General features: G+C 49.9%; 1 protein-coding gene across 3 annotated transcripts in view; it reads right to left on the bottom strand.

Moving 5' to 3' along the window:
• LOC138647711 (uncharacterized) overlaps positions 1-18,919 on the bottom strand; it is a 121,431-nt gene extending 102,512 nt beyond the window's left edge. For all 3 annotated transcript variants that reach the window (XM_069736932.1, XM_069736933.1, XM_069736934.1), the window contains exons 1-6: positions 16,060-18,919; positions 13,779-13,839; positions 13,655-13,694; positions 10,440-10,637; positions 10,015-10,173; positions 9,856-9,936 (exon numbers count right to left, since the gene is read on the bottom strand). In XM_069736932.1, the coding sequence (XP_069593033.1) occupies positions 9,856-9,936; positions 10,015-10,173; positions 10,440-10,637; positions 13,655-13,694; positions 13,779-13,839; positions 16,060-18,853 (3,333 nt within the window). In that variant the 5' untranslated portion in view covers positions 18,854-18,919. The remainder of the gene's footprint in view (positions 1-9,855; positions 9,937-10,014; positions 10,174-10,439; positions 10,638-13,654; positions 13,695-13,778; positions 13,840-16,059) is intronic.
• Between the last annotated feature and the right edge of the window lie 5,277 nt (positions 18,920-24,196).

Here is a 24,196-nt window from a genome sequence, read left to right as displayed (position 1 = left end):
AGAGAGCCGCCAACACGGAGACGCGGCGGATAGAAGTGATGGCCACAAGAAAGGCCACCTTCCAAGACAGAACTGATAGGGAAACCTCCCTGAGAAGTTCAAAGGGGGGAACCCTCAGAACGTCCAGTACCAGGTTTAAATCCCATGAATCCACAGGGGCCCTGTACGGAGGGACCGCGTGGGCTACTCCTTGAAGGAAGGTCTTAACCTGTGGTCTGGAAGCTAAAGTCTTTTGAAAAAGGATGGAAAGCACAGAAACCTGGCCCTTTAGGGAACCAAGAGCATGGTCCGAATCCAGTCCTGCCTGAAGGAAAACCAAGATGGAAGGCAGGGAAAAGGACAAAGGTGAAACGCGGTTGGACTCGCACCAACGGAAGTAAGCCTTCCAGGCACAATAGTAGATCCTGGAAGACGAAGGCTTCCGAGCCTGAATCATGGTGAAAATCACCCGGGCCGAAAGGCCGGACGCTCTTAGAACTGCGGTCTCAACAGCCACGCCGATAAACTGAGCGACTGAGAATTCGGGTGGGAGATCGGACCCTGAGACAGCAGATCGGGCCAGACTGGAAGGCGCCAGGGAGCGTCCGCGAGAAGATTGACGAGTTCCGCGAACCAAGCTGTCCAAGGCCAATCCGGGGCGATTAGAATGACCGGCATCCCTTCTGCTTTGATCTTTTTCAGCAGTTTGGGAAGCAAGGGAAGGGGTGGGAACAGGTAGGGCAGCCCGAACTGTGACCAAGGAATGGCCAGAGCGTCGACGTCCACTGCGAGAGGATCGCGAGACCTGGAGACGAACCGCGGAATCTTCCTGTTCGTTCGAGACGCCGTGAGGTACACGTCCGGAGTCCCCCATCGAAGACAAATCTGATGGAAGACCTCCGGACGTAAGGACCATTCCCCTGCCGCGAGACCCTTGCGGCTGAGGAAGTCGGCGGCCCAATTGTCCACGCCGGGGATATGCACCGCGGATATCACCGGAACCGTTGCCTCTGCCCAAAGGAGAATCCTGGATACCTCGGCCAAGGCGCTCCGAGTTCCCCCCTGATGGTTGACATATGCCACCGCCGTGGCATTGTCCATCTGGATTCGGATAGGAAGGCCCCTGCGAATCCTTTCCCAGTGACGAAGGGACAGAAAAATGGCCCGGATCTCGAGGACATTGATCGGTACGGTTGACTCTTGCGCTGACCAGCGGCCCTGTACAGTCAGGTGGCGAAACACTGCACCCCAGCCGAGCAGGCTGGCATCCGTCGTCACCACTTGCCAGTGAACTGGAAGGAAGGACCTGCCCTGGGACATGAGAGACCGTTTGACTCGGGGGGAGAGTCGGATCGGGCGGTCCATGGGGAAGACAGACCTGTTCCACTGAGACAGGATGGCTTGCTGAAGAGGTCGAGAATGAAATTGGGCGAAGGGAATCGCTTCCAATGTTGCTACCATCCTCCCCAAAACCTTCATGGCCGATCGGAGGGAGGGAGGCCGAGGGCCCTGGAGCACGCGTACGTCCTGACGAAGAATGGATCTCTTGACTTCGGGGCGAAAGACCCTGGTCCGACGGGTGTCGAAGAGCATGCCCAGAAAGATGATGCGCTGAGAAGGAATAAGACAGGACTTCTTCCGGTTGACCAACCACCTGAAAACGGGCTAGGGTATCAACGATGGACAGGCTTTCGTGAGCCTGAGAAAAGGACGGAGCCTTGATGAGGATGTCGTCGAGGTATGGAAAAAGACCCAGACCTCTGACCCTCAAGATGGCCATCAGTGCTGCCATGATCTTCGTGAAGACTCTTGGGGCGGTATGCAAGACCGAACGGCAGGGCGACGAACTGAAAGTGTTCCTGGAGCACCGTAAAGCGCAGGAATCGGTGATGTCCTGGAAATATCGGAACATGGAGGTAGACATCCTGAACATCTATGGAACACAGAAATTCGTGAGCCTCCATGGAAGCGATTACCGAACGAAGGGATTCCATCCTGAAGTGCTTTAGATGGACTCTCCTGTTCAGTAATTTGAGATCCAGAATGGGACGCACTCTGCCGTCTTTTTTCGGTACTACAAAAAGGTTTGAGTAGAAATCTGTGAACCGTTCTTTTTCTTGGACGGGAACGATTACCCCGGCTTTGAGGAGAGACGCGATGGCTGCGAAGAAACCCGGAACTAGAGCGGAATCTCTTGGAGGTCGGGATTCGAAGAAACGATCCCGGGGTCGAGAAAGGAACTCTATCTTGTATCCCGAGGATACAACTTCCCTGACCCAAGCGTCCTCTACCGAGGAGATCCAGACGTCCCTGAAGAAGAGACGGCCGCCCAGCCTGGGAGGTGGCCTGGCTACTAGTCGAGTCATGCCGAGGAGGTCCTTCCAGTCCTGGACCTGGAGGATCTACCCTGGGAGTAGCGAGGAAGGAGTGGGCCTCAAGGATACCGTCTTCTCCTCTTGACGGCCTGTGGCCTCTGTTGCTGCTGGGAGAAGGAATTTGATGCCGCGAAGCGCCAAAAGGACCGAAAAGACCAAAATTGACGTCTAGGAGGAGGGCGTCGAGGCTAGGCCTGGGGAAGAAGGGAACTCGTACCCCCTGTAGCGTCCTTAATGAGTTGGTCTAGCTTAGAACCAAAGAGACGAGACCCCTGAAAAGGAAGGCTGGTAAGGGACTTTTTAGAAGACAAATCCGCCTGCCAGGCCTTAAGCCAAACGGTTCGGCGGATGGCAACCGCGTTGCTGGACGCCTGAGCCGCACAAGACGCGGCGTCCAGGGAGGCGGAGACCAGATATTCACCCGCGTGAGAAATCAGGTAGGCAAGTTCCGCCAGCTGTCCGGATTGAACCCCGTCCAGGATGCCCTGACGGAGCTGTTTGGCCCATTTGGAAATGGATTTTGAAACCCAAGTGAAAGCGAAGGCCGGGCAAAGACTAGCTGAGGCCGTCTCAAAGGCTGACTTCGCGAAAGATTCTATGACCCTATCGTTAGAATCTTTCAGCGATGCTCCGCTGGACAGTGGGAGAACCGTGTTGGTGGACAGTCTGGAAACTGGAGGGTCCACTGAAGGAGAAGCAGTTCAATTAGCGGTGAGCTCCGAAGAGAAGGGATATAACACGCCAAGTCGCTTTCCTCTCTGAAAGCGTCTGGTCGGGTTCTCTCTTTCTCTAGCCGTAATCTCCTCGAATTCTGGGTGAGGAGCGAAAAACTTGGAAGGTGGTTTAGCCCGTCTAAACGAAACCGCCTGATCTGCGGGTTCCGTAGAGGACTCTTTGATGCCACAGGTTTGATTTATCGCTCCAATAAGATTCAGAACCATATCCCTCATGGTAGCGATTTGGTTCGAATCCAGCTCCGAAACATCCTCCGAGGGGACATCAGAGAACGCCTCGCCTGACTCAGGGGAGGAGGATCGGGAGGACGCCGACCGCAGAGGAGGACCGAGTGGCGAGATGGAACAAGAAGAGGACTCAGACCGGCGTTCCTGTCTGGACCTTTTGCGGCTAGCCGTGGATGGCTCGGACGGAATTTCCTGCGTCCCGCTGGCTACTGCGGGGGTCTGCAGGGGTAACCGATCCAGCACGGACACCAGGGTTTGAGACACCCGTGTTAAATCGGCCACCGATTGGGACAGAGAGGAGGCCCAGCCTGGGATGGGGGGGATCACTCTCGGGTGGATCGGCCGGGGGATCCTGGGCAGTGGGAACAAACGGGTTGCTGCAGGACTGATATATGCAAAGTACTTGACTAAGACAGATGAGGAAGAAGCAGGAGGACGAGAGCGGCCCCCTTTAAGAGGTAGACATTTTGAGAAGGTCCCTGAAGAAAATGCCGGCGGGTTAGGGGACAGTGGGGCAGAGGGGATGTCAGTCTGCAGTGCAGCTACTCACGGACCCGGTCCTGGAAGATGTTCCGCTTGCGGTGGGTCTCCGATGAAAGAAGGTGGAACTCCTGCCCTGAGGTGCTGTAGTCCTAGTGCGGTGGCGATGTGAGGGTCGCGCTGCGTGAGCACCTGCTCCTGAGGAGCGGTGAGGGCCCACAGACGTTGTCCCTGGAAGAAGGGGGCGGAGTCAGCCATAGAAGCGCCGGTGGGCAGGGCACGGAATGTCGGGCGGGAAAAAGCCCGCCCGCAGAAGCGGTAGTAGAGGAGCGCGGGACCGGAAGTAGGCCCCGGCCTAAGCCGGGACCTAAAGTAGAGGCCGGCGCCGCCGGAGAAGGGAACCGCGGCGCCGGAGCAGTGCACCGCAGGCACTGAGTAGAGCGGCAGCCTGCCAAGGCCGCCCGGGAAAGCGGAAGTGGCGGGGTCGCGGCGCCAGAAGTAGGCCCCGGCAGAAGCCGGGACCTAAATTAGAGGCTGGCGCCGCCGGAGAATCGTGGCGCCGGAGCGCCGCCGGAGAATCGCGGCGTCGGAGCGCCGCAGAAAGTAAGTGGCACGGCATCCTGCCAAGGATGCCGTGCAGACACAGGACACATTGTGGCCGCCGAGAAGTGAGACCGCAGGGGGGAGCGGCGCGGCAGCCTGCTAGGCTGAGACTCTATAAGGGAGACATTGTGGCTGTGCGGCCGCCAATGAAGGAGAGCTTAGGAGGAAAATGAGTTACAGCCCTTGTGGCTGTCCCTGGGATCCCTCTAAAATAAACGCCATGAGGGAGGACCGGGGGACATCTGGAGAAAAGATCCCGGGGGAATGGAGGGGAAATACTCACCTAAACATCCCACGCCGTTACTAACCTGAGGGGAATGAGACGTCCACGGAGCTGTGATGGACGTCCTCGTCTCCTCCGACCGACAGGCTCTGGTAGGCGAGTGGGTGGGGGACGGGGCCAGGACCGGACTTCTGAGCACGCTTGTGTGCTAGGATCTTGGTCCTGGAGAGGGATCTATGAGGATACGGGGTGGCAGTACACGCCGTACTCATAGTCCGCTTTGTGGGACTACAGGTGTGACTGCTCACCCTGTATCCCTTCCGAAAAAAACCTGAAAGAAAACGACGCACATTGAGGTAGACAAGGGTCTAATAAAAGACCCGTGTCCACCTCCTACTGACACTAAGCTAAACTGAAGAGTATAATGCCAGTCGGTGGGGTGTACACTGCAGAGGAGGAGCTAACTTTTTTATTTGCATAGTGTCAGCCTCCTAGTGGCAGCAGCATACACCCATGGTTCCTGTGTCCCCCAATGAGAGGCGATAAAGAAAATAATAATAATAAAGTGTATCTAATTGCCTTAACTGACTGTTCTAACCAAGCACAGGCGCTCGATGCAACATGGCGGGGCCAAACATTTAAATACACCTTCCCACCGGCTTGTTATAACACTATTTCCATGCACCCCCTCTTTTTGATTGGCAGCTCTGGCTTCATAGAGCCCCAGAAGGGTTGGCGATCGAGGGAAAACAAGGAGGTGGGAAGGTGCATATGAATGTTTGGCCACAGAATGATGCAACGAGTTCCTGTGCTTGGTTTGAACAGTCATTTTGTGCTGACAGAATCCATTTCAAGTGTCACTCTAAAGCAAGGAGCAGACGGCTATGTTTCAACATCTGTCTACAGATCTTGGGTCTCCTGACCAGGGCTGTGGAGTCGGAGTAGTGGAGTCGGAGGTAGTTTTGGTTGGAGTCGGAGTCTGTAGAAATGTACCGACTCCAGCTTTAAAAAAAATGTATTAATATTTCATAATTGAACTTTCATATGAATTTTGTAAATGTTACTCAAATATATATGTTCTATCAAACTATGAACAACAGTGATAAGCAGTTCTGCTGGAGAGAGACATTTCTTACTTCTTGTGTGTCACTGTTCTCCACTGCCCTTATCTAATCTTATACTTAGTTAACCTCATGCTGCCCCAACCCCCCTACTTACAATGTATGAAACTGAAAGTGAAAATGTGTTGCAAATTCTTAGTAGTTAAAGCTCCTCCTCTAGACTAGATGTTTGGTGTGCGTCTTCCAAGCATCTCACAGCTGCTACTCAGAAGAGGAAGACTAAGAAGCATTATTCTTTCAACAAACTTTGCATCAGTTAACTGTGAGTACATGAGGAATAACAGAATTTAATTTCGAAAAATATTTGGATCACAAGGACCGTGCAAAGCGTTCCCACATAGAAGAGTCATCCCCATCAAAGAACACAGCCAGTGCATTTCAGCAGAATTTTTCATGTGCACTAAAAGAAATTGAGAAATTTGACCATTCATCAAAAATAACAGTGCAACAAGCGATTCCTCTGTATCCTGACATTGTCAGAGATGTTGCCCGAGTGGTTACTGCTTTGCCACCAACCCAAGTTAGTGTAGAGAGGTTGTTCTCTGCTCTCAAAATAATTAGATCAGATTTGAGGGCATCCATGAAGGAGGATCTGACAGAAGCAATACTTTTTCTGGAGACAAATTTATAGATTTCTTCTTATTAACTGCATAACAGTGTTTATTGCATATTTACTTACAAGAGTTTAGAAAAGTTTATAAAAGTTATTAGCTATATTCTAATTGTATTCTAATAAATATAGTTTTTGCTCTAAGTGGTCTGATTACTTATATCATGGTGAGAAACTGAATAAGCACGATGTTAAAGGGAACCTGTCACCCCGTTTTTTGAGATTGAGCTATAAATACTGTTAAATAGGGCCTGCGCTGTGTGTTCCTATAGTGTATGTAGTGTACCCCGATTCCCTATGTATGCTGAGAAATAACTTACCAAAGTCGCCGTTTTCGCCTGTCAATCAGGCTGGTCAGGTCGGGAGGGCGTGGTGACATCGGTGGTTCTTCCTCAGCTTTACGTTGGTGGCGTAGTGGTGTAGTGGTGAAGACACAGCGCGCGATCTGCGCTGTAATCCCTTGCATCGGTGGGGGCGGCCATCTTCCTGGGGCCGCGCGTGCGCAGATCGAGTGCTCTGCTGCACGGGGCTTCAGGAAAATGGCCGCGGGATGCCGCGCGTGCGCATTAGAGATCGCGGCGGCCATTTTCCCAAAGCCGAGTTTGCATCTCGGCTTTGGGAAAATGGCCGCCGCGATCTCTAATGCGCACGCGCGGCATCCCGCGGCCATTTTCCTGAAGCCCCGTGCAGCAGAGCACTCGATCTGCGCACGCGCGGCCCCAGGAAGATGGCCGCCCCCACCGATGCAAGGGATTACAGCGCAGATCGCGCGCTGTGTCTTCACCACTACACCACTACGCCACCAACGTAAAGCTGAGGAAGAACCACCGATGTCACCACGCCCTCCCGACCTGACCAGCCTGATTGACAGGCGAAAACGGCGACTTTGGTAAGTTATTTCTCAGCATACATAGGGAATCGGGGTACACTACATACACTATAGGAACACACAGCGCAGGCCCTATTTAACAGTATTTATAGCTCAATCTCAAAAAACGGGGTGACAGGTTCCCTTTAATATTTGACAACAGTAAATTTATTGTCACGAATTGGCCATTTATGAAGGAGTCGGAACCTGATAAAATCCAGGAGTCGCAACTGTGGCTAACCGACTCCACAGCCCTGCTCCTGACCCAAACGTACAGCCTCATATAGATCTATGATGCTGGAAGTTGGGTTCGGGAGAATCACGGTTGGTCTGTGCCTTCAGGTTCATATACGGACTGTGAAATATGGATGTCTGAGACAGGCCTGATTTCATCATGCACAAAGTTGTCGATGATACTGAATTACACCCAATAAGTCTTGTGTGCTCCTCCTATTAGACTACTCTGTTTTGGTACAGCATACTTCATCCACCTCTTCATGGCCAATGTCAGATTAGGGTCACGGTTAAAGTTGCACAAAGTTTCAGAGAATACAGTTAAAGGGGTTTTCCCACTAACAAAAGTTTATTTTAATCAATAGATCTTGAAATAATAATAATTTCCTGAATTGAATATGTTTAAATAAAATATTCCTGTGCTGAGATAATCTTATAAATGTGCCCCTGCTGTGTACTGTGTAATGGCTGTGTCTGACCGTACAGGAACATGGTCTGATCATATCACAGCTCCTGGGCAGGGGAGGAAGCAAAAGAAAGTATACAGACATTACAGCAAGGAATCACAGCTAATTCTTTCTGTGAGATCAAACATTTCACTGCCTGTTTTTAAACAATGTTTTACTTTAAAGAATCAGCCGTAATTCCGTGCTGTCCTGTCTGGATGCTCTTTTGCTTCCTCCCCTGCCCAGGAGCTGTGATATGATCAGACCATGTCCCTGTACGGTAAGACACGGCCATTACACAGTACACAGCAGGGGCACATTTATAAGATTATCTCAGCACAGGAACATTTTATTTAAACACATCCAATTGGGGATCTAATCAATATTTCAAGTTCTACTAATTAAAATTAACTTTTGTTAGTGGGAAAACCACTAACTAGCATGAAAAATCACAGAAAGACCTCCCCTAAATATTTACCCAGCTGAAAGGGGTATTCTCAAGTTTGGAAGTTATCCCATAACCCCGAAAAAAAGGATAACTTCCTGATTCCCTGGGTTCCATCCTCTGGGACCTTCCATCGATCCCGACCTCTGGGTGAATGAAGCAGAGGTCAATCATGTGCAATGCAGCGCCATTCCTTCTCATGCAAGTGCAGAGCTAGTCTCCGGCGGTCACATTGAATCACTACTTTAGCTTTTTTATTGCAGCGCTGGAGTGGTGCCTCTAATCTAAGTTCCCTGCTCCTAGTCTCATAGTTACGATCTGCCACCATCTTCAACTCTTCCCGGCGCCGCTTCTGTCGGTCCCAACAAGTCTGTGACCTGGCTGATGGCTCCAGTATTTGCTGGGCGATCCATAAGTTACAACTGAATGTAAGTCTATGAGAGGCAGAAGGAGGAGCTTGTGACCATTACTTCTGACTTATGGTGAGTCAAACATTGTGGTGCGGGGACCAGAGCTGGGAAGAGCTGAAGACGGCAGCTGGTAAGTCTACTAGGCACAGGGAACTTAGATTGGTAGCACCACTACAGCACTGAAGAAAAAAAAAAAAGAAGCTGGAGCGGCGCTTTAAGAACAAATGGACAGGCAGCATGCATGAGCGACCATTGCTCCATTCACACAGGGTAGAGCACCGATTCTTGAGATCTCTGAGGATAGCAGCGGTTGGAACCCCCTATTCCTGGGATATACTGCGAATACTGGGAAATAACTGGATTGTCTGCAATAGAGCATTCCAGAAAACTGTTGCAGCACGAGAGAAGTCCTAGAGGCAGGAGTGGGAGGTTTGGATTATTGAGCAAGATAGTCTTAAGTAGTGATGAGCAAATATACTTGTTACTCGAGATTTTTTGAGCATGCTGGGGTGATCGAGAATTTGGATCTGCTCGGAGATTTAGTTTCTGTCTCCGTAGGTGCTTGATTTGCAGCTGCTAGACAGCCTGAATACATGTGGGGATTTCCTAACAAACAGGAAACCCCCACAAGTATTCAGGCTGTCTAGCAGCCGCAAATCATGCAGCTACGAAGACAGAAACTAAATCTCCCAGCACATCCAAATACTCGGAGATCACCCGAGCATGCTCGAGAAATCTCGAGTAACGAGTATACTCGCTCATCACTAGTCTTAGGTCATTAGAGGAACGGAGAGGATGGGTAGGGTGGAATACAGTAATGAGAGAAGAGAGGGAGAGCAGTGCAGAACTTTGTAAGCGTGATAAGTTTATATTGAATTCTGTAGTTGATGGGTAACAAGTGCAATGACTGGTACAGAGTGGTGGCATTAGTGCAGCAGTTGGGCATAAATATGAATCTGGCTACTGTATTCACGATAGATTAGAAAGGAGAAACTTTAATAAGATGGAGACCGATTTGAGTTGCTGTAGTCCAAGGCAAAAATTAATCTGAGCAACAGTAACTTTTTGTAGAGTCAAAGGTAAGGGAAGGTCAATGTACCTGAGGCCTTTTGTATGCTCTGCGCTGCTTTAGACCCAGCTTTTTCACAAGTTCCTGGGCAAGTTCAGTTACACTCTCATCCTAGGGATCAAAGCAAAGAACCATGTTATCTCCTCGTGGTTCAGACAAACTGCAGGTAACCTCGTTTTCCAGCATTACCTGTACTAATGCTAATATCCGGTGGCTGATACAACTGTAGGCTTCCTGGTGCTTCCCTAGCTGGTCCAGCGCTTTAGCTTTACGATACAAAGCCCTCATGTTCTCCTTGTCTAGACTCAAAGCTTTATCACTGTCTTCCAGCGACTTCTCAAAGAGACCCTGAAAATAAATGTTACAGAGAATTGGATTTACCACGACCACAGCACAGAATGGACCTACGAGTGTCAGCTTCACATTAACAAATAGCCAGAATTTAAAGGGGTTGAACGTTTTTTGTAATAAAAATATAATTCTTGTCCTTCAGCAGTGTCTGGCGCAGTTTTTAAAAGACACGGCCAATTGAATTTAGTGGAGCCATTACAAAAAGAAGAGATCAAGCTCATCTATACATCCAATACAGCACATGCATTTTAGCTTGCACTCACCATTGAAAAATAGCAACAGGATCGGTTAACGAAGAGTCTGCACAGCAGCTCCTGGGAGAGGACGAGTTCTTCAGCGGCTGCATACTCGGCCACCGTCAGGCCCTCAGTGTACTGCCCCAGAGACAGCTTCATTTTACCTTCACGGTACAGGTCATTGCCCTCTGTAAACAAGTCCTCAACCAGCTTTTGTAGGAAACACTGATGAAACACACAAATATATTCTCGTTAAAAAAAAAAAATTGTACAATCAAAATCCAACTTGTGAATTTTTTTTTTTCTAGCAACTGAAGGAGACATAGTACGGATGTAATGCTACAGAAAAATGCATTCCCAGTATGGGTGGGGGCCACAGAGTGAACACACAGTGACCACTAGGATGGAATCACACTGGTGTATGGCATTGGGTGCGCTATGCCAACGACCCTCGGCTCCTGATCCCTGTCTCTGGCTCCGTTCTTCTCGCATCAGAAAATCCCAGCACAGGTTCAGAGAAGACGGATAACGTAATTATATTCCATCTCCTCCATAGCCTGACTCGGTGTATACCGGACTGCACTGGGATGACGTCTGAGTGCAGTCCCATGTTTAACACGCACCCATAGACTTGAATGGGGGCAAGTGAGCAGAGTCTCGCTACCCATCACAGGCGTGTTGCAATTGTTCTCTAAGGCTACTTTCACACTTGCGTTGTTTGGCATACGTCGCAATGCGTCGTTTTGGTGAAAAAAACGTATCTGCAAATGTGCCCCCACATCGCATGAGTCGTGCAACGGATGCGTCGTGTCTGCCATTTTCAGCCGCGCATTCGCGGCCGAAACTCCGCCCCCTCCTCCCCGCTCATCGCAATGGGCAGCGGATGCGTTGTAAAACTGCATCCGCTGCCCACGTTGTGCTACCATTAACACACTGTCCGTCGGTACGTCGGGCCGACGCAAGTGTGAAAGTAGCCTTATTCCGAACAAGCATGAGAGAATAATTACAGATCAGCACACATTATAACACTGTCCCGATTGCCATCCGATAAAACACTGCATAGCACTCGGCCATGATATACGCTCATGTGAGCGAGGCCTTAAAGGGGTATCTGTCACCTAATTTTGGGCCAAATAAACTGCGGCGACTGCCATTAGAGGCTTATCTACAACATTCTGTAATGCTGGCCTTAACTCTGCGCTCCCTGATGCTGCAAGCAATATTATCCACAATACTGCTGGCCTGATCTGTGCGCTCCCCGATGCTACAAGCAATATTATCCACAATGCCCCTGGTCTGATCTGTGCGCTCCCCGATGCTACAAGCAATATTATCCACAATACTGCTGGTCTGATCTGTGCGTTGCCCGATGCTACAAGCAATATTACCCACAATACCGCTGGTCTGATCTGTGCGCTCCCCGATGCTGCAAGCAGAATTATCCACAATGCCGCTGGCCTGATCTGTGCGCTCCCCGATGCTACAAGCAATATTACCCACAATACCGCTGGTCTGATCTGTGCGCTCCCCGATGCTGCAAGCAGAATTATCCACAATACTGCTGGCCTGATCTGTGCACTCCCCGATGCTACAAGCAATATTATCCACAATACTGCTGGCCTGATCTGTGCACTCCCCGATGCTACAAGCAATATTATCCACAATACTGCTGGCCTGATCTGTGCGCTCCCCGATGCTACAAGCAATATTATCCACAATACCGCTGGTCTGATCTGTGCGCTCCCCGATGCTACAAGCAATATTATCCACAATGTCCCTGGCCTGATCTGTGCGCTCCCCAATGCTACAAGCAATATTATCCACAATGCCGCTGGCCTGATCTGTGCGCTCCCCGATGCTACAAGCAATATTATCCACAATACTGCTGGTCTGATCTGTGCGCTCCCCGATGCTACAAGCAATATTATCCACAATACTGCTGGCCTGATCTGTGTGCTCCCCGATGCTGCAATCAATATTATCCACAATACCGCTGGTCTGATCTGTGCGCTCCCTGATGCTACAAGCAATATTATCCACAATACCGCTGGCCTGATCTGTGCGCTCCCCAATGCTACAAGCAATATTATCCACAATACTGCTGGCCTGATCTGTGCGCTCCCCGATGCTACAAGCAATATTATCCACAATACTGCTGGTCTGATCTGTGCGCTCCCCGATGCTACAAGCAATATTATCCACAATACCGCTGGTCTGATCTGTGTGCTCCCCGATGCTGCAATCAATATTATCCACAATACCGCTGGTCTGATCTGTGCGCTCCCTGATGCTACAAGCAATATTATCCACAATACTGCTGGTCTGATCTGTGCGCTCCCCGATGCTACAAGCAATATTATCCACAATGCCGCTGGCCTGATCTGTGCGCTCCCCGATGCTACAAACAATATTATCCACAATACTGCTGGCCTGATCTGTGTGCTCCCCGATGCTGCAATCAATATTATCCACAATACCGCTGGCCTGATCTGTGCGCTCCCCGATGCTACAAACAATATTATCCACAATACTGCTGGTCTGATCTGTGCGCTCCCCGATGCTGCAAGCAATATTATCCACAATGCCGCTGGCCTGATCTGTGCGCTCCCCGATGCTACAAGCAATATTATCCACAATGCCGCTGGCCTGATCTGTGCGCTCCCCGATGCTACAAGCAATATTATCCACAATGCCGCTGGCCTGATCTGTGCGCTCCCCGATGCTACAAGCAATATTATCCACAATACCGCTGGCCTGATCTGTGCGCTCCCCGATGCTGCAATCAATATTATCCACAATACCGCTGGTCTGATCTGTGCGCTCCCCGATGCTACAAGCAATATTATCCACAATACCGCTGGCCTGATCTGTGCGCTCCCCAAGGCAGCACGAGAGGAACACAACACAGTAGCACTAAAGCTGGTCGTGGTCAAAATCCTACAGTGCGCTCCAGTGATCAGGAAAGTTTCAGTGCAGCGCTTCCAAGCTCTATAGGAAAGACATTTTAAGTGCTGCACACATTTCAGGCAATGAAAAATAGACAATAAAATTAAAAATCACTCCATTCTCCAGATTGCAAATTGTGTCCTAAAAAATCCTAAGTCTGCCTGTTTTTACAAGCACTTTGCTATTTTACCCATGAAAGAACACGGGAATAACCCTTTAAGTGACGGCATATCCAAGTGATTTGCTGTCATTTATAAAAGGTGGGACTATCCCTTTTTCCATGCCGTGCATTTTACCTTGTAGTCGTCTTGCGTTCCATGAAATGGGATGGTAGATCTGTTAAAAGTAAGAGAGACCGCTGTAAATGGAGCTGAAGCTCGGCCGTGACCCCAGAGCTGAAGCATCCAACATGGCACTCACTGTATAAACTGCAAGCCCTTTTCAATATCTTCTCTCCGCATTTGTCTCTCCATAGAAAATCCTGCGGGTGAGAGTCCAGATTGGTGAAATTAGTAAAGACTTTTCAGGATAGGCTTATTGTCTGCAAGGAAAACGGGGGGTTAAGTATCAGTCTATAGCTGTCCAATAACCCTGGCCCAGACCCGAGGATGTGTGATAGAAAGGATATTCCTGCCGCTACAATGGAATCTCAAGGTCTCAGGAACTATGTGCATTTACGTCATATTTCATAGATAGCGCAGCATCAGACAACATGGGTGCCGGAGATACAGCTACCGCCGGTGCTCATGACTGCGCAGAGAGAGATTAGGTCAATCCTACAGTCCAGAAAGGTGATTTCTAAGGATATCCCGGCCTGGATGTCCTTCTAGTGCAGCCGGCGCCCTATTAATGCAGCACCCACTATTTGATGACTTCGGGGAGCTCCTAAGCTATGCGGGGCGTCTAATGAGGGCCACTAGGTTGTACGTTAATTGCTTGCAAGCTCTTTCCCATTTTATGGCTAGTGTGACTTGTACACCATTGACTCTTTTTCTGAAATTTAACCTTCACAGCTTTTTTCCATTCCACCCACCAACTAGAAATTGATGTGATTGATAAAACTTCAAAATGTTGCCCCTCACCGGTCAAAGGGCTTCATAAGGCCGTGACACAGGCCATAGATCTCTGCACGCTGCCCGCTCCATCATCACAGTGCAAATTAATGGGGTCACTTTGCGACTCGCAAGCAAGTTGCAAACAGTTTTTTTTTCCTTTTACAACTTGCTTGAGACCCCATTCACTTGCACTGTTACAATGTATACAACTCCTACAGTAAATAATATATGAACAAATCAAATATCACCCCATAGAACTACTAATACCTCCTCAAAAAAAGGGTGAAAGAATAGAACATACAAAACCAATATGGCAAAAATATATACATTTTTATTAATGTTTAAAAAAACACATTAAAAGAGGGGAAAGGAGAAAACACCAGGACAATGCAAAACAAACTCCTTGAAAAAGCCACGTCCAGGCGAAACGTGCGTTGGAGCTAGCAGGATATCACTGGGTATGGACTGTTTTATGTTAGAGGGTACTTGTGTTATCTCTTTCCCCTCTTTTTTGCCTCATTTTAATCTCTTTGAATGCATGTTTGCAAAATACATGTTGGCTACGTGTTAGAGGATTTACCATTTGTACCCTTCTACTTATTTATTATTATGTCTATGAGCCCAATCCAATTATTGCACTATGGGGTTTTTTTTTTTTTGCATTGTCCTGGTGTTTTCTCTTTTCCCCTCTTTTAATGTGTTTTTTAAACATTATTTAAAAAAAAAATGTATATATTTTTACCATATTGGTTTTGTATGTTCTATTCTTTCACCCTTTTTTTGAGGAGGTATTACTGTTACAATGTAGGGGCGGCATACTGCCAAAATCAATGCGTAGTCAAACTCTTAAAGGGGGTTTTCCACTTTAAGAAAAGAAAACCCTAAATGCTCAAAAATACATAAAAAAAAATAAAGGTCTGCAGTGTCCCTCCCTGGGTCCAGCACCAACTGCTCACCACTGCGATGACGCATCATGGCTGTAGCTAATCACGGAGCTCAGAGGCTGTGCAGACGGAGATTGTACAAGCAAATGAGCTCAGGGATTGGCTGCAGCGGTGTCAATGTGAATAGTTTTTACTTTAAATATAAACTTATTTGCTTAGTAATTTATATAAAGTGACTGCAATTTTTTTTGTTTTTGCTTTGTTAAACTTTTACTACTTCTGCTCAATTCGCAACATCGCATATCGTAGATAAAAATCAGACTGAGGGTACATCTACTCCCCCAGACCCCCCGGCCGAGCTAGCAAGTGTTCTCTCTGTGTAAAGGGGAGCGTACCGCTGCCAAACACGATCGGACACATATCTCCTATGAGGACATAAGAATCGAGCATGTTGAAAATTTGCATGCTGGACCCTTCTCGCAGCATCACCCCGGCATCTGTATTCACCCCCATACACATCTGACCTAGTGTGTTTGGCACTGGCCACTGTGGACACTTGGATCTTAAAAGCACATAGTGCACATTTCAATCTAACGAACAGGGGCAGAGCCTCGTTCTCAGGATGGGACCCCCCAAACATCCAGGTATCACCTACACTGCAACGTTTACCATCCAACCCTAATAAATGTTCGCTGCCTTTGGGTAACAAATAAGGAAGGTGTCAATGTGCGGAGGAGATACCTGCTATGTGGCTTCTCTCACCTCTATAAACATCAGATCTCACTTTTATTGCCGGCTCAGGTAGGTTTAGGACAGGGAACCCAGGCCGACTACGAGCCTCAACGGTATGGACTGGATTGGGCTTTATTAATATTCTTCCAAAACTTGCTCTGCTTTCACCCCATATCTGCAAACTCTGTCCACTTGTTGGTCCATGACGTCCATTTATTACCACTGGCAGGTCTTGTGTAGGGAAAGGCTCAGCCGCAGCTGGAAGCCCCGTTGTAGGTGACGGATACTTAGCAGCTAAAAGCCCCTTGGCAGGGAAGAAGTCCTTTGTTGGTGACAGCATCTTGGAAGTAAGAGAGTCCTCTGCAGAGAAGATCACTCTCACAGGGGGACCACATTTCACAGTCTGCGGTCCCTCATCAGGAAAATTGTCCTTTGTAACCGTAGATACCTTAGAATGAAAATCGTTCTTTGTGGGGTCAGATTCTTTCTTAGCTGGAGCATTCGTAATGGCAGAGGCGCCCTTTGCAGGGGGAGCATCCTTAGTGGCAAGGGTACCCTTTATGGGTGGATCTTGAGTGGCAAGAGGAGCATCCTTAATGGTAGGGGAGTCATTGGCAGGGGAACAAGCCTTAACGGCATGAGTGCTCTTTGGAGAGGGAGCATCTTTACTGGTGGGTGCATCCTTTGTGGGTTGAACATCCTTAGTTGCAAGGGCACCCTTTACTAATGAAGCATCTTGAGCAGCAGGGGAAGCATCCTCAGCAGCAGGAGCGTCATTGGGTGAGAGACCATCCTCAGCGGCAGGGTTGTCATTGGGTGGGGGATTATCCTTAGCGGCAGGGGCGCCCTTGGGTGGGGGAGCATCCTCAATGGCAAGAGAGTCATTGGGTGGGGGAGCATCCTCAGCGGCAGGAGTGTCATTGGGTGGGGGATCATCCTTAGCGGCAGGGGCGCCCTTGGGTGGAGGAGCATCCTTAGCGGCAGTGGCGCCCTTGGGTGGGGGAGCAACCTTAGCGGCAGGGACGCCCTTGGGTGGGGGAGCAACCTTAGCGGCAGGGACGCCCTTGGGTGGGGGAGCAACCTTAGCGGCAGGGACGCCCTTGGGTGGGGGAGCAACCTTAGCGGCAGGGACGCCCTTGGGTGGGGGAGCAACCTTAGCGGCAGGGACGCCCTTGGGTGGGGGAGCAACCTTAGCGGCAGGGACGCCCTTGGGTGGGGGAGCAACCTTAGCGGCAGGGACGCCCTTGGGTGGGGGAGCAACCTTAGCGGCAGGGACGCCCTTGGGTGGGGGAGCAACCTTAGCGGCAGGGACGCCCTTGGGTGGGGGAGCAACCTTAGCGGCAGGGGCGCCCTTCGGTGGGGGAGCGTCCTTAGCGGCAGGGGCGCCCTTCGGTGGGGGAGCATCCTTTGCAGCAGGGGCGCCCATGATTAGGGGAACATCCTTTGCGGCAGGGGTGCCCATGGGTGGGGGAGCATGCTTAACGGCAGGGGCGACCTTGGGTGAGGGAACATGCTTAGCGGCAGGGGAACCATTGGGTGGGGGAGCATGCTTAGTGGCAGGGGCACCCTTGGGTGGGGGAGTATCCTTTGCGGCAGGGGCGCCCTTGGGTGGGGGAGCATCCTTTGCCGCAGGGGTACCCTTGGGTGGGGGAGCATTCTTTACGGCAGGGGTACCCATGGGTGGGGGAGCATTCTTTGCGGCAGGGGTACCCTTGGGTGGGGGAGCATCCTTTGCCGCAGGGGTGCCCTTGGGAGGGGGAGCATCCTTTGTGACAGGGGCGCCTTTGGGTGGGGAAGCATCTTTAGCGGCAGGGGTGCCCTCGAGTGGGGGAGCATCATTTGTGTCCTTTGTGACAGGGGCGCCTTTGGATGGGGAAGCATCTTTAGCGGCAGGGGTGCCCTCGAGTGGGGGAGCATCCTTTGTGACAGGGGCGCCTTTGGATGGGGAAGCATCTTTAGCGGCAGGGGTGCCCTCGAGTGGGGGAGCATCCTTTGTGACAGGGTCGCCTTTGGGTGGGGAAGCATCTTTAGTGGCAGGGGCGCCCTCGAGTGGGGGAGCATCTTTAGTGGCAGGGGCGCCTTTGGGTGGGGAAGCATCTTTAGTGGCAGGGGTGCCCTCGAGTGGGGGAGCATCCTTTGTGACAGGGTCGCCTTTGGGTGGGGAAGCATCTTTAGTGGCAGGGGCGCCCTCGAGTGGGGGAGCATCCTTTGTGACAGGGTCGCCTTTGGGTGGGGAAGCATCTTTAGTGGCAGGGGCGCCTTTGGGTGGGGGAGCATCTATAGCGGCAGGGGCGCCCTTGAATGAGGGAGCATCTTTAGCAGCAGGGGCGCCCTTGAGTGGGGGAGCATCTTTAGCGGCAGGGGTTCCCTTCCGTGGGGGAGCATCTTTAGCGGCAGGGGTGTCCTTTGCAGGGGCAGCATCCTTAGCAGCAGGGACACCGTTCGATGTGGAAGCATCCTTAGCAGCAGGGGCATCATCCTTAGCGATAAGGCTGTCTGTCAAAAGTAGAGTGTCCTCGGTGGCAGTGGCGTCCTCGGTGGCAGTGGCGTCCTCGGTGGCAGTGGTGTCCTCAGCCAGGGGCCCTTTTGTCGAGTCTGTGGGCTGCATGTCCTCATCCTCCACAGGGGACACCATTATCCAGTACCCCAGAGGGCTGTCCTCACAGCAGATCAGAGTGGGGCAGGCGTTGGTCCCGATGATCCCTTCGGCCTCCACCAGCACTGACCGATACATGTGATTTTCGGATTTGGTCGTGTCCACAATTCGCACCAGTCCGCGATTCAAGGCTCTAGCTACGACAGAACAGATCACGCCGTCGGGCATGTCTGACGGGACAAAGACCACAATGACGGTTCTTTGCGGATCCGCGTTCTTTCGCAGACACCATCGGTACGTACCTTTTTCGATACCTCTGGAGAGCAGTTCGCTCATCAGCCCGAACACCACATGCTCCGCGGAGTTCTCGGCAGGCTGCACCGCATGGCTGCGTTTTTTCTTTGCTGCTTTCTTGGAGGACATGGTGAGCCCCTACAGAACAAGAGGTGCGGGGAGGCCGGGAGTCCAGCACAGGCAGAGCGCAGAGGCCGCCCCGGTCACCACACCGGCAGCATCAGCAGGTCACTAGCACAAGATGTCATCCGTAACCTGCGCCTCATCCGCCAGGTCTGACCACCTGCCTCAATGCGGAGACCACCGGGAGCAAACTCCAAGCGGAAACACCGCCGTGCTACGGGAGCGGATTCATCCGCTAGAGAACGCGTGACGTACTCTGACTGTCTCCACTCCAGGCGCCATTTTTGCGGCTCCCTCAGTGCACGACTAATGGTCAGTGGTCTTCAGGAAAATGGCGGGAAAGCGGAACTTGGAAGAAATCAATCCCGAAATCCTCCTCTCTGAAGCTCGACATCTACCTAGCAACAATGCTTTAACCCTGAATGCGCCGTAGATAAGTAACACAGTCCAGGGATGATGCAGAGCTGCGCTCCTGTCATGTAGACATGTTCTGTGCTGTTAGTCATGGTGACATATACAGGCCAATCGTGTGATTGTTTAGTATCTCCTTAAGAGCTCCTGTCTCCAGGCCACAATCACCAGCTTTTGGTCTTATTTTCTTCCGCCATATGGTACCACAGATATGGACCTTTTTATTTGTTCCTCATTTACTCAGGGGGTGGGGCACATAGGATCCTCAGGGGCGTGTCCTTAGGCCGCTCTGCATAATTACCCTGTAAGCCACGCCCCCTACTAAAGGCCATAAAAATGACCTCCAAATAAATAGGCCCCTATCTCTGGGACCGTATGGTGGATTTATATAAAATAAAAAACTGGATCCTCAGGGGAGCAGCAGGAAGAAAATAAGAGCACCGACCGGCCACTTTTGTACCATGTGTCTTTTTAATCAGGCCACCCATGAAGGGACTGTGATCTTCACACTGACCATGGGGTCTCCCGACCCAAACTCAACAGACCCATGAAACCACTGAGCTAGGGTCTGGAGACTCGGGGGCCATCACGGACATCTGAATTTGCACTAAATGAGCGATTAGAGAGTAACTGTGTTTTTAATTTTATTTCCCCATAAATCAATAGTAAACGCTGTAATATTTCCTGTCAGACAAACCTCCTTCCTTCTCCTCCTGGACTGATCATTCATTCTCCATTCATGGGTAATATCTGTAGTGAAGATGTTCCCATTACTGAGGTAGATGACGCCGCTACCTATGGCGAAGTGAAACCGTGGTTCCAGGAGAACTTACAGTAGAATATCTGTATCGGCCTCCAGCTCCTCCTGCCTCCATAGAATGTCACAAGCACCAACTGTCATCTCCTATCTCAACCATGGGAAAGTCAGTAATCACGGAATACAGATGTTACCCATGACCTGAGAGTGAAACATCAGTCCAGGAGGAGAAAAAAAGCAAATATGTCTGATAACATATTACAAATGTGCTTATTCTCACATGACCTAAGCCTTGTAGCATTTATTTTTAGACATCAGCAGTTGTTAAAATGTACAAGAGCAAATGCAGTTTCCCATGTTAAAGAATTACAATGTATCCACAAATATCAGATGTTATACGATTGATCTGCATGGGATCTGATTTTGTTTGTGCCCCCATAGACTAGAGTAGGAGAGTCTCATCCAACATACTGGGTGTAGTAGTGCATGCTGTCATTTTATATATGGGCAGATTCCATATCTGATATATTGTTCACATTCACTCGACTCCTCTGCTTCACCTACATGCTCTATTCCTGGTTTTCATGTATAGGACACGTACTCATTATGGTATAAGGAGCTGTTCACATGTCCGTGGGGTTTTTGCAAACTAGGTGTCCACAAAAAAAATGGAGACATCAGTTGATCTGAATCACGGATCAAAATGACTCACACCAGCGTCAGTCAATGCTGGGGCGTGCTAACAGGCGCCGCTCGCTGTGCACTGAACGGTGACTAGCTGCACCAGCATGACTGAGAGCCTAACCCTATAAGATTAACTCTAGATCTGCAGATTAATAGCGTTATCTGAAATGAAAAACCGCTTATCTGGGACTATTTTATTTTTTCTCACGTGGCTAAGATCTTACAGGCCGATACTTGTCTTGCTGTACCAGAAGCCAGTCTCTGCCCGGCTCTCAGAGCGTTCACGGACCACCCCTGTGGGCGATCCTGCTGCTTCATCAGATCTCATGTCATCTGAGCAGCTCTTACTGTCTGATCTTTTGATGGGGCGTGACTTCTGACATCATGATGATTTGCAGCTGGCTCCCCGCAGTTAGGCAGCGGGGAGCAGTCAATCAGCATGAGAACGACAGAGTAGAGCGGAAAAGAAGGAGCTGCTGTCAACGTGACTTCACAGGTCTCACGAATGCGAGTCTCCGCAAGATAAATGTCACCCGTACAATGTATTGGGCGCTGTGCGCTGAACACATGTGGAATCACCTGCGCTCAATGGCCGGCAGTGCTTTGGACGCAACGAACATACGCTGCGTCGAAAGCGCTGCCAATTCCAGATCATCGGCACTCAGCCTTAGAGATTTGTGTGTAAATGTAAGGTTTAACAGGGGGCACACGGCAATTTTGGCTGCAACACCGGTTGTGTGACCAAAATTCTCTGAATGCCGCTGCACTCCATGGCCAAAGTCGCCCCCGTCTCCAGGAGCAGAAATCATCAATGTAATTAGGCATTGGCGGAAAACGTGAGCACTTTTTCCAGCACCGAGCAGTAACGCTCCTTCCATGTGACGGTTATTTGTAACGTACTGAGGGGGGCATGCCACCTGACGTACAGGGCAGGATGTAGTGGGCAGCTCTCCTGCTGGTAACAAACTTCCTGCTGCACTGTGTAGTGTGGAAAGTGCAGCCCCACAACCACCTCTCCTACCTTAGCAGCTGCCCAGCGACAGGCATGGGTTCCTCTGCAGGATCAGCGCGGCTTTCGCACAATATGTGTCCTGTGATGCAGCATATGTTGCTATAGAAGCTGGTTTTCTACCCAGTGGCTTCTTTCTCCACTTTCATTTCCAGGCTTCAGAATGCAGGCTCCACCTACGTCAGCAGCCCTGGGTCCTAGAGAAGCAGGCTATTACTGGCACACTGGGGTCATCCTCCGCTGCCTCGTGTCACGCCACCCCAGAGCCAGCTGCCATGTATGGGAACGTGAAAGAGATCTTATACATATGGTTTTTTTAATTGTTTTTTTTTTATTTGAAAGTGTAAATTGCATTTCTAATATATTCTTTCGTTGCAAAGTAACCAGTATCAGGCACGCGTTTGAGATCGGATAAAAATTGTCCATATATTTATTTATATTGTCCATAAATTCACATATAGTCTGTTCTGTAATGTTGATGTCTCAATTGACTCCCTACCCTTCCCTTTCCTTCCCATGTCCCTCCCCACAACTGCCCCTCGTTTTTTTGTTTTTTATAAATTCTTCTTACAACAGCCTTGTAGCGTTATCGTTGTGGTTTATTACGATTGTATTTATGTTTGTTTGTTTTTATATACTTTTACTATTTCTGAAAATATTTACCCTTTTTTTTTCCCTTTCCTGTTATATTATTGAAATGTTCTAAATAGTGTATAAAAAAAAAATAAAAAAGTGTCCGATTCCAGCTTTTTCTGCTGGATAGGCTGACTGATGTTATTTCAGGCCTTCAAATCATAGGCGTAGAGGGAAAGAAACATTTGGTTTATTGGATACCAGTAGTAATGAGTAGTGATGAGCGAGTATACTCGTTGCTCGGGTGGTCTCCGAGTATTTGTAACTGTTCGGAGATTTAGTTTTCGTTGCCTCGGCTGCATGATTTACAGCTGATAGTTTGAATACATGTGGGGATTCCCTAGCAACCAGGCAACCCCCACATGTACTCAGGCTGGCTAGCAGCCGTAAATCATGCAGCTGCTTCGACAAAAACTAAATCTCCGAGCAGTCACAAATACTCGGAGACCACCTCAGCGTGCTCGGGAAAACCGAGTAACGAGTATACTCACTCATCACTAGATACCAGCATAACCGCTTCTTTTTTTTCACATAGGAGAGAAAACTGCCTTTTATAGGCTGTCAAACAGCCGCGCAACATGCAGGTGCGGAAACTGGAACATATTTTTTCAGCATGCCAAAGACACTTGGTAAGGGTATGTGCACACGGTGCGGATTTGACGCTGCAGATTCGCAGCAGTTCTCCATGCGGTCTACAGTGCCATGTAAACCTATGGAAAACCAAATCCACAGTGCCCATGGTGCGGATGCAGAAAATACAGCGCAGAAATGCTGCGGATTATTTTCCGCAGCATGTCAATTCTTTGTGCGGATTCCGCAGCGTTTTACACCTGCTCCTCAATAGGAATCCGCAGGTGGAATCCGCACAAAAAAACGCAGGAAATTCGCAGTAAATCCACATTTTACCTGTGGATTTTTCAAAAACGGTGCGGAAAAATCCGCACATGAATCCGCAACGTGGGCACATAGCCTTAGTAAGCATGCTTGGAGAACATCTTTTTTTAACTACTGTAAAGTCATAAAGTAGGTAAAAGAATTTATCTTCACCTTAGGCTATGTGCACACCTTGCGTCGGGTCCCTGCGGGTTCTCCCGCAGCGGATTTGATAAATCTGCAGGGCAAAACAACTGCGGTTCTCCCTGCAGATTTATCGCGGTTTGTTCCGCGTTTTCCGCTGCGGGTTTCCGCCTATACTATTGATGCTGCATATGCAGCAATATGCAGCATCAATAGTAATGTTAAAAATAATAAAAATTGGTTATACTCACCCTCTGATGTCCGGATCTCCTGGGCGCTGCACCCGGCGGTCCGGTTCCTAAGATGCTGTGGGAGAAGGACCCTTCGTGACGTCACGGTCATGTGACCGCGACGTCACCGCAGGTCCTGGTCGCACAGCAACTCTGACCGGACGGCCGCGTGCAGCGCCCAGGAGCTCCGGACATCAGAGGGTGAGTATAACCAGATTTTTTATTTTTTAACCCCAAATATGGTTCCCAGGGCCTGGAGGAGAGTCTCCTCTCCTCCACCCCGGGTACCACCTGCACATTATCCGCTTACTTCCCGCAACGTGGGCACAGCCCCATGCGGGAAGTAAGCGGTTCAATGTATTCCTATGGGTGCAGAATCGCAGCGATTCTGCACAAAGAAGTGACATGCTGCG

Source organism: Ranitomeya imitator, chromosome 8 (genome assembly GCF_032444005.1).
Source record: "Ranitomeya imitator isolate aRanImi1 chromosome 8, aRanImi1.pri, whole genome shotgun sequence".
In the NCBI taxonomy this organism is placed as follows: Eukaryota; Metazoa; Chordata; class Amphibia; order Anura; family Dendrobatidae; genus Ranitomeya; species Ranitomeya imitator.
This window is presented reverse-complemented; position numbering and strand designations above follow the sequence as displayed.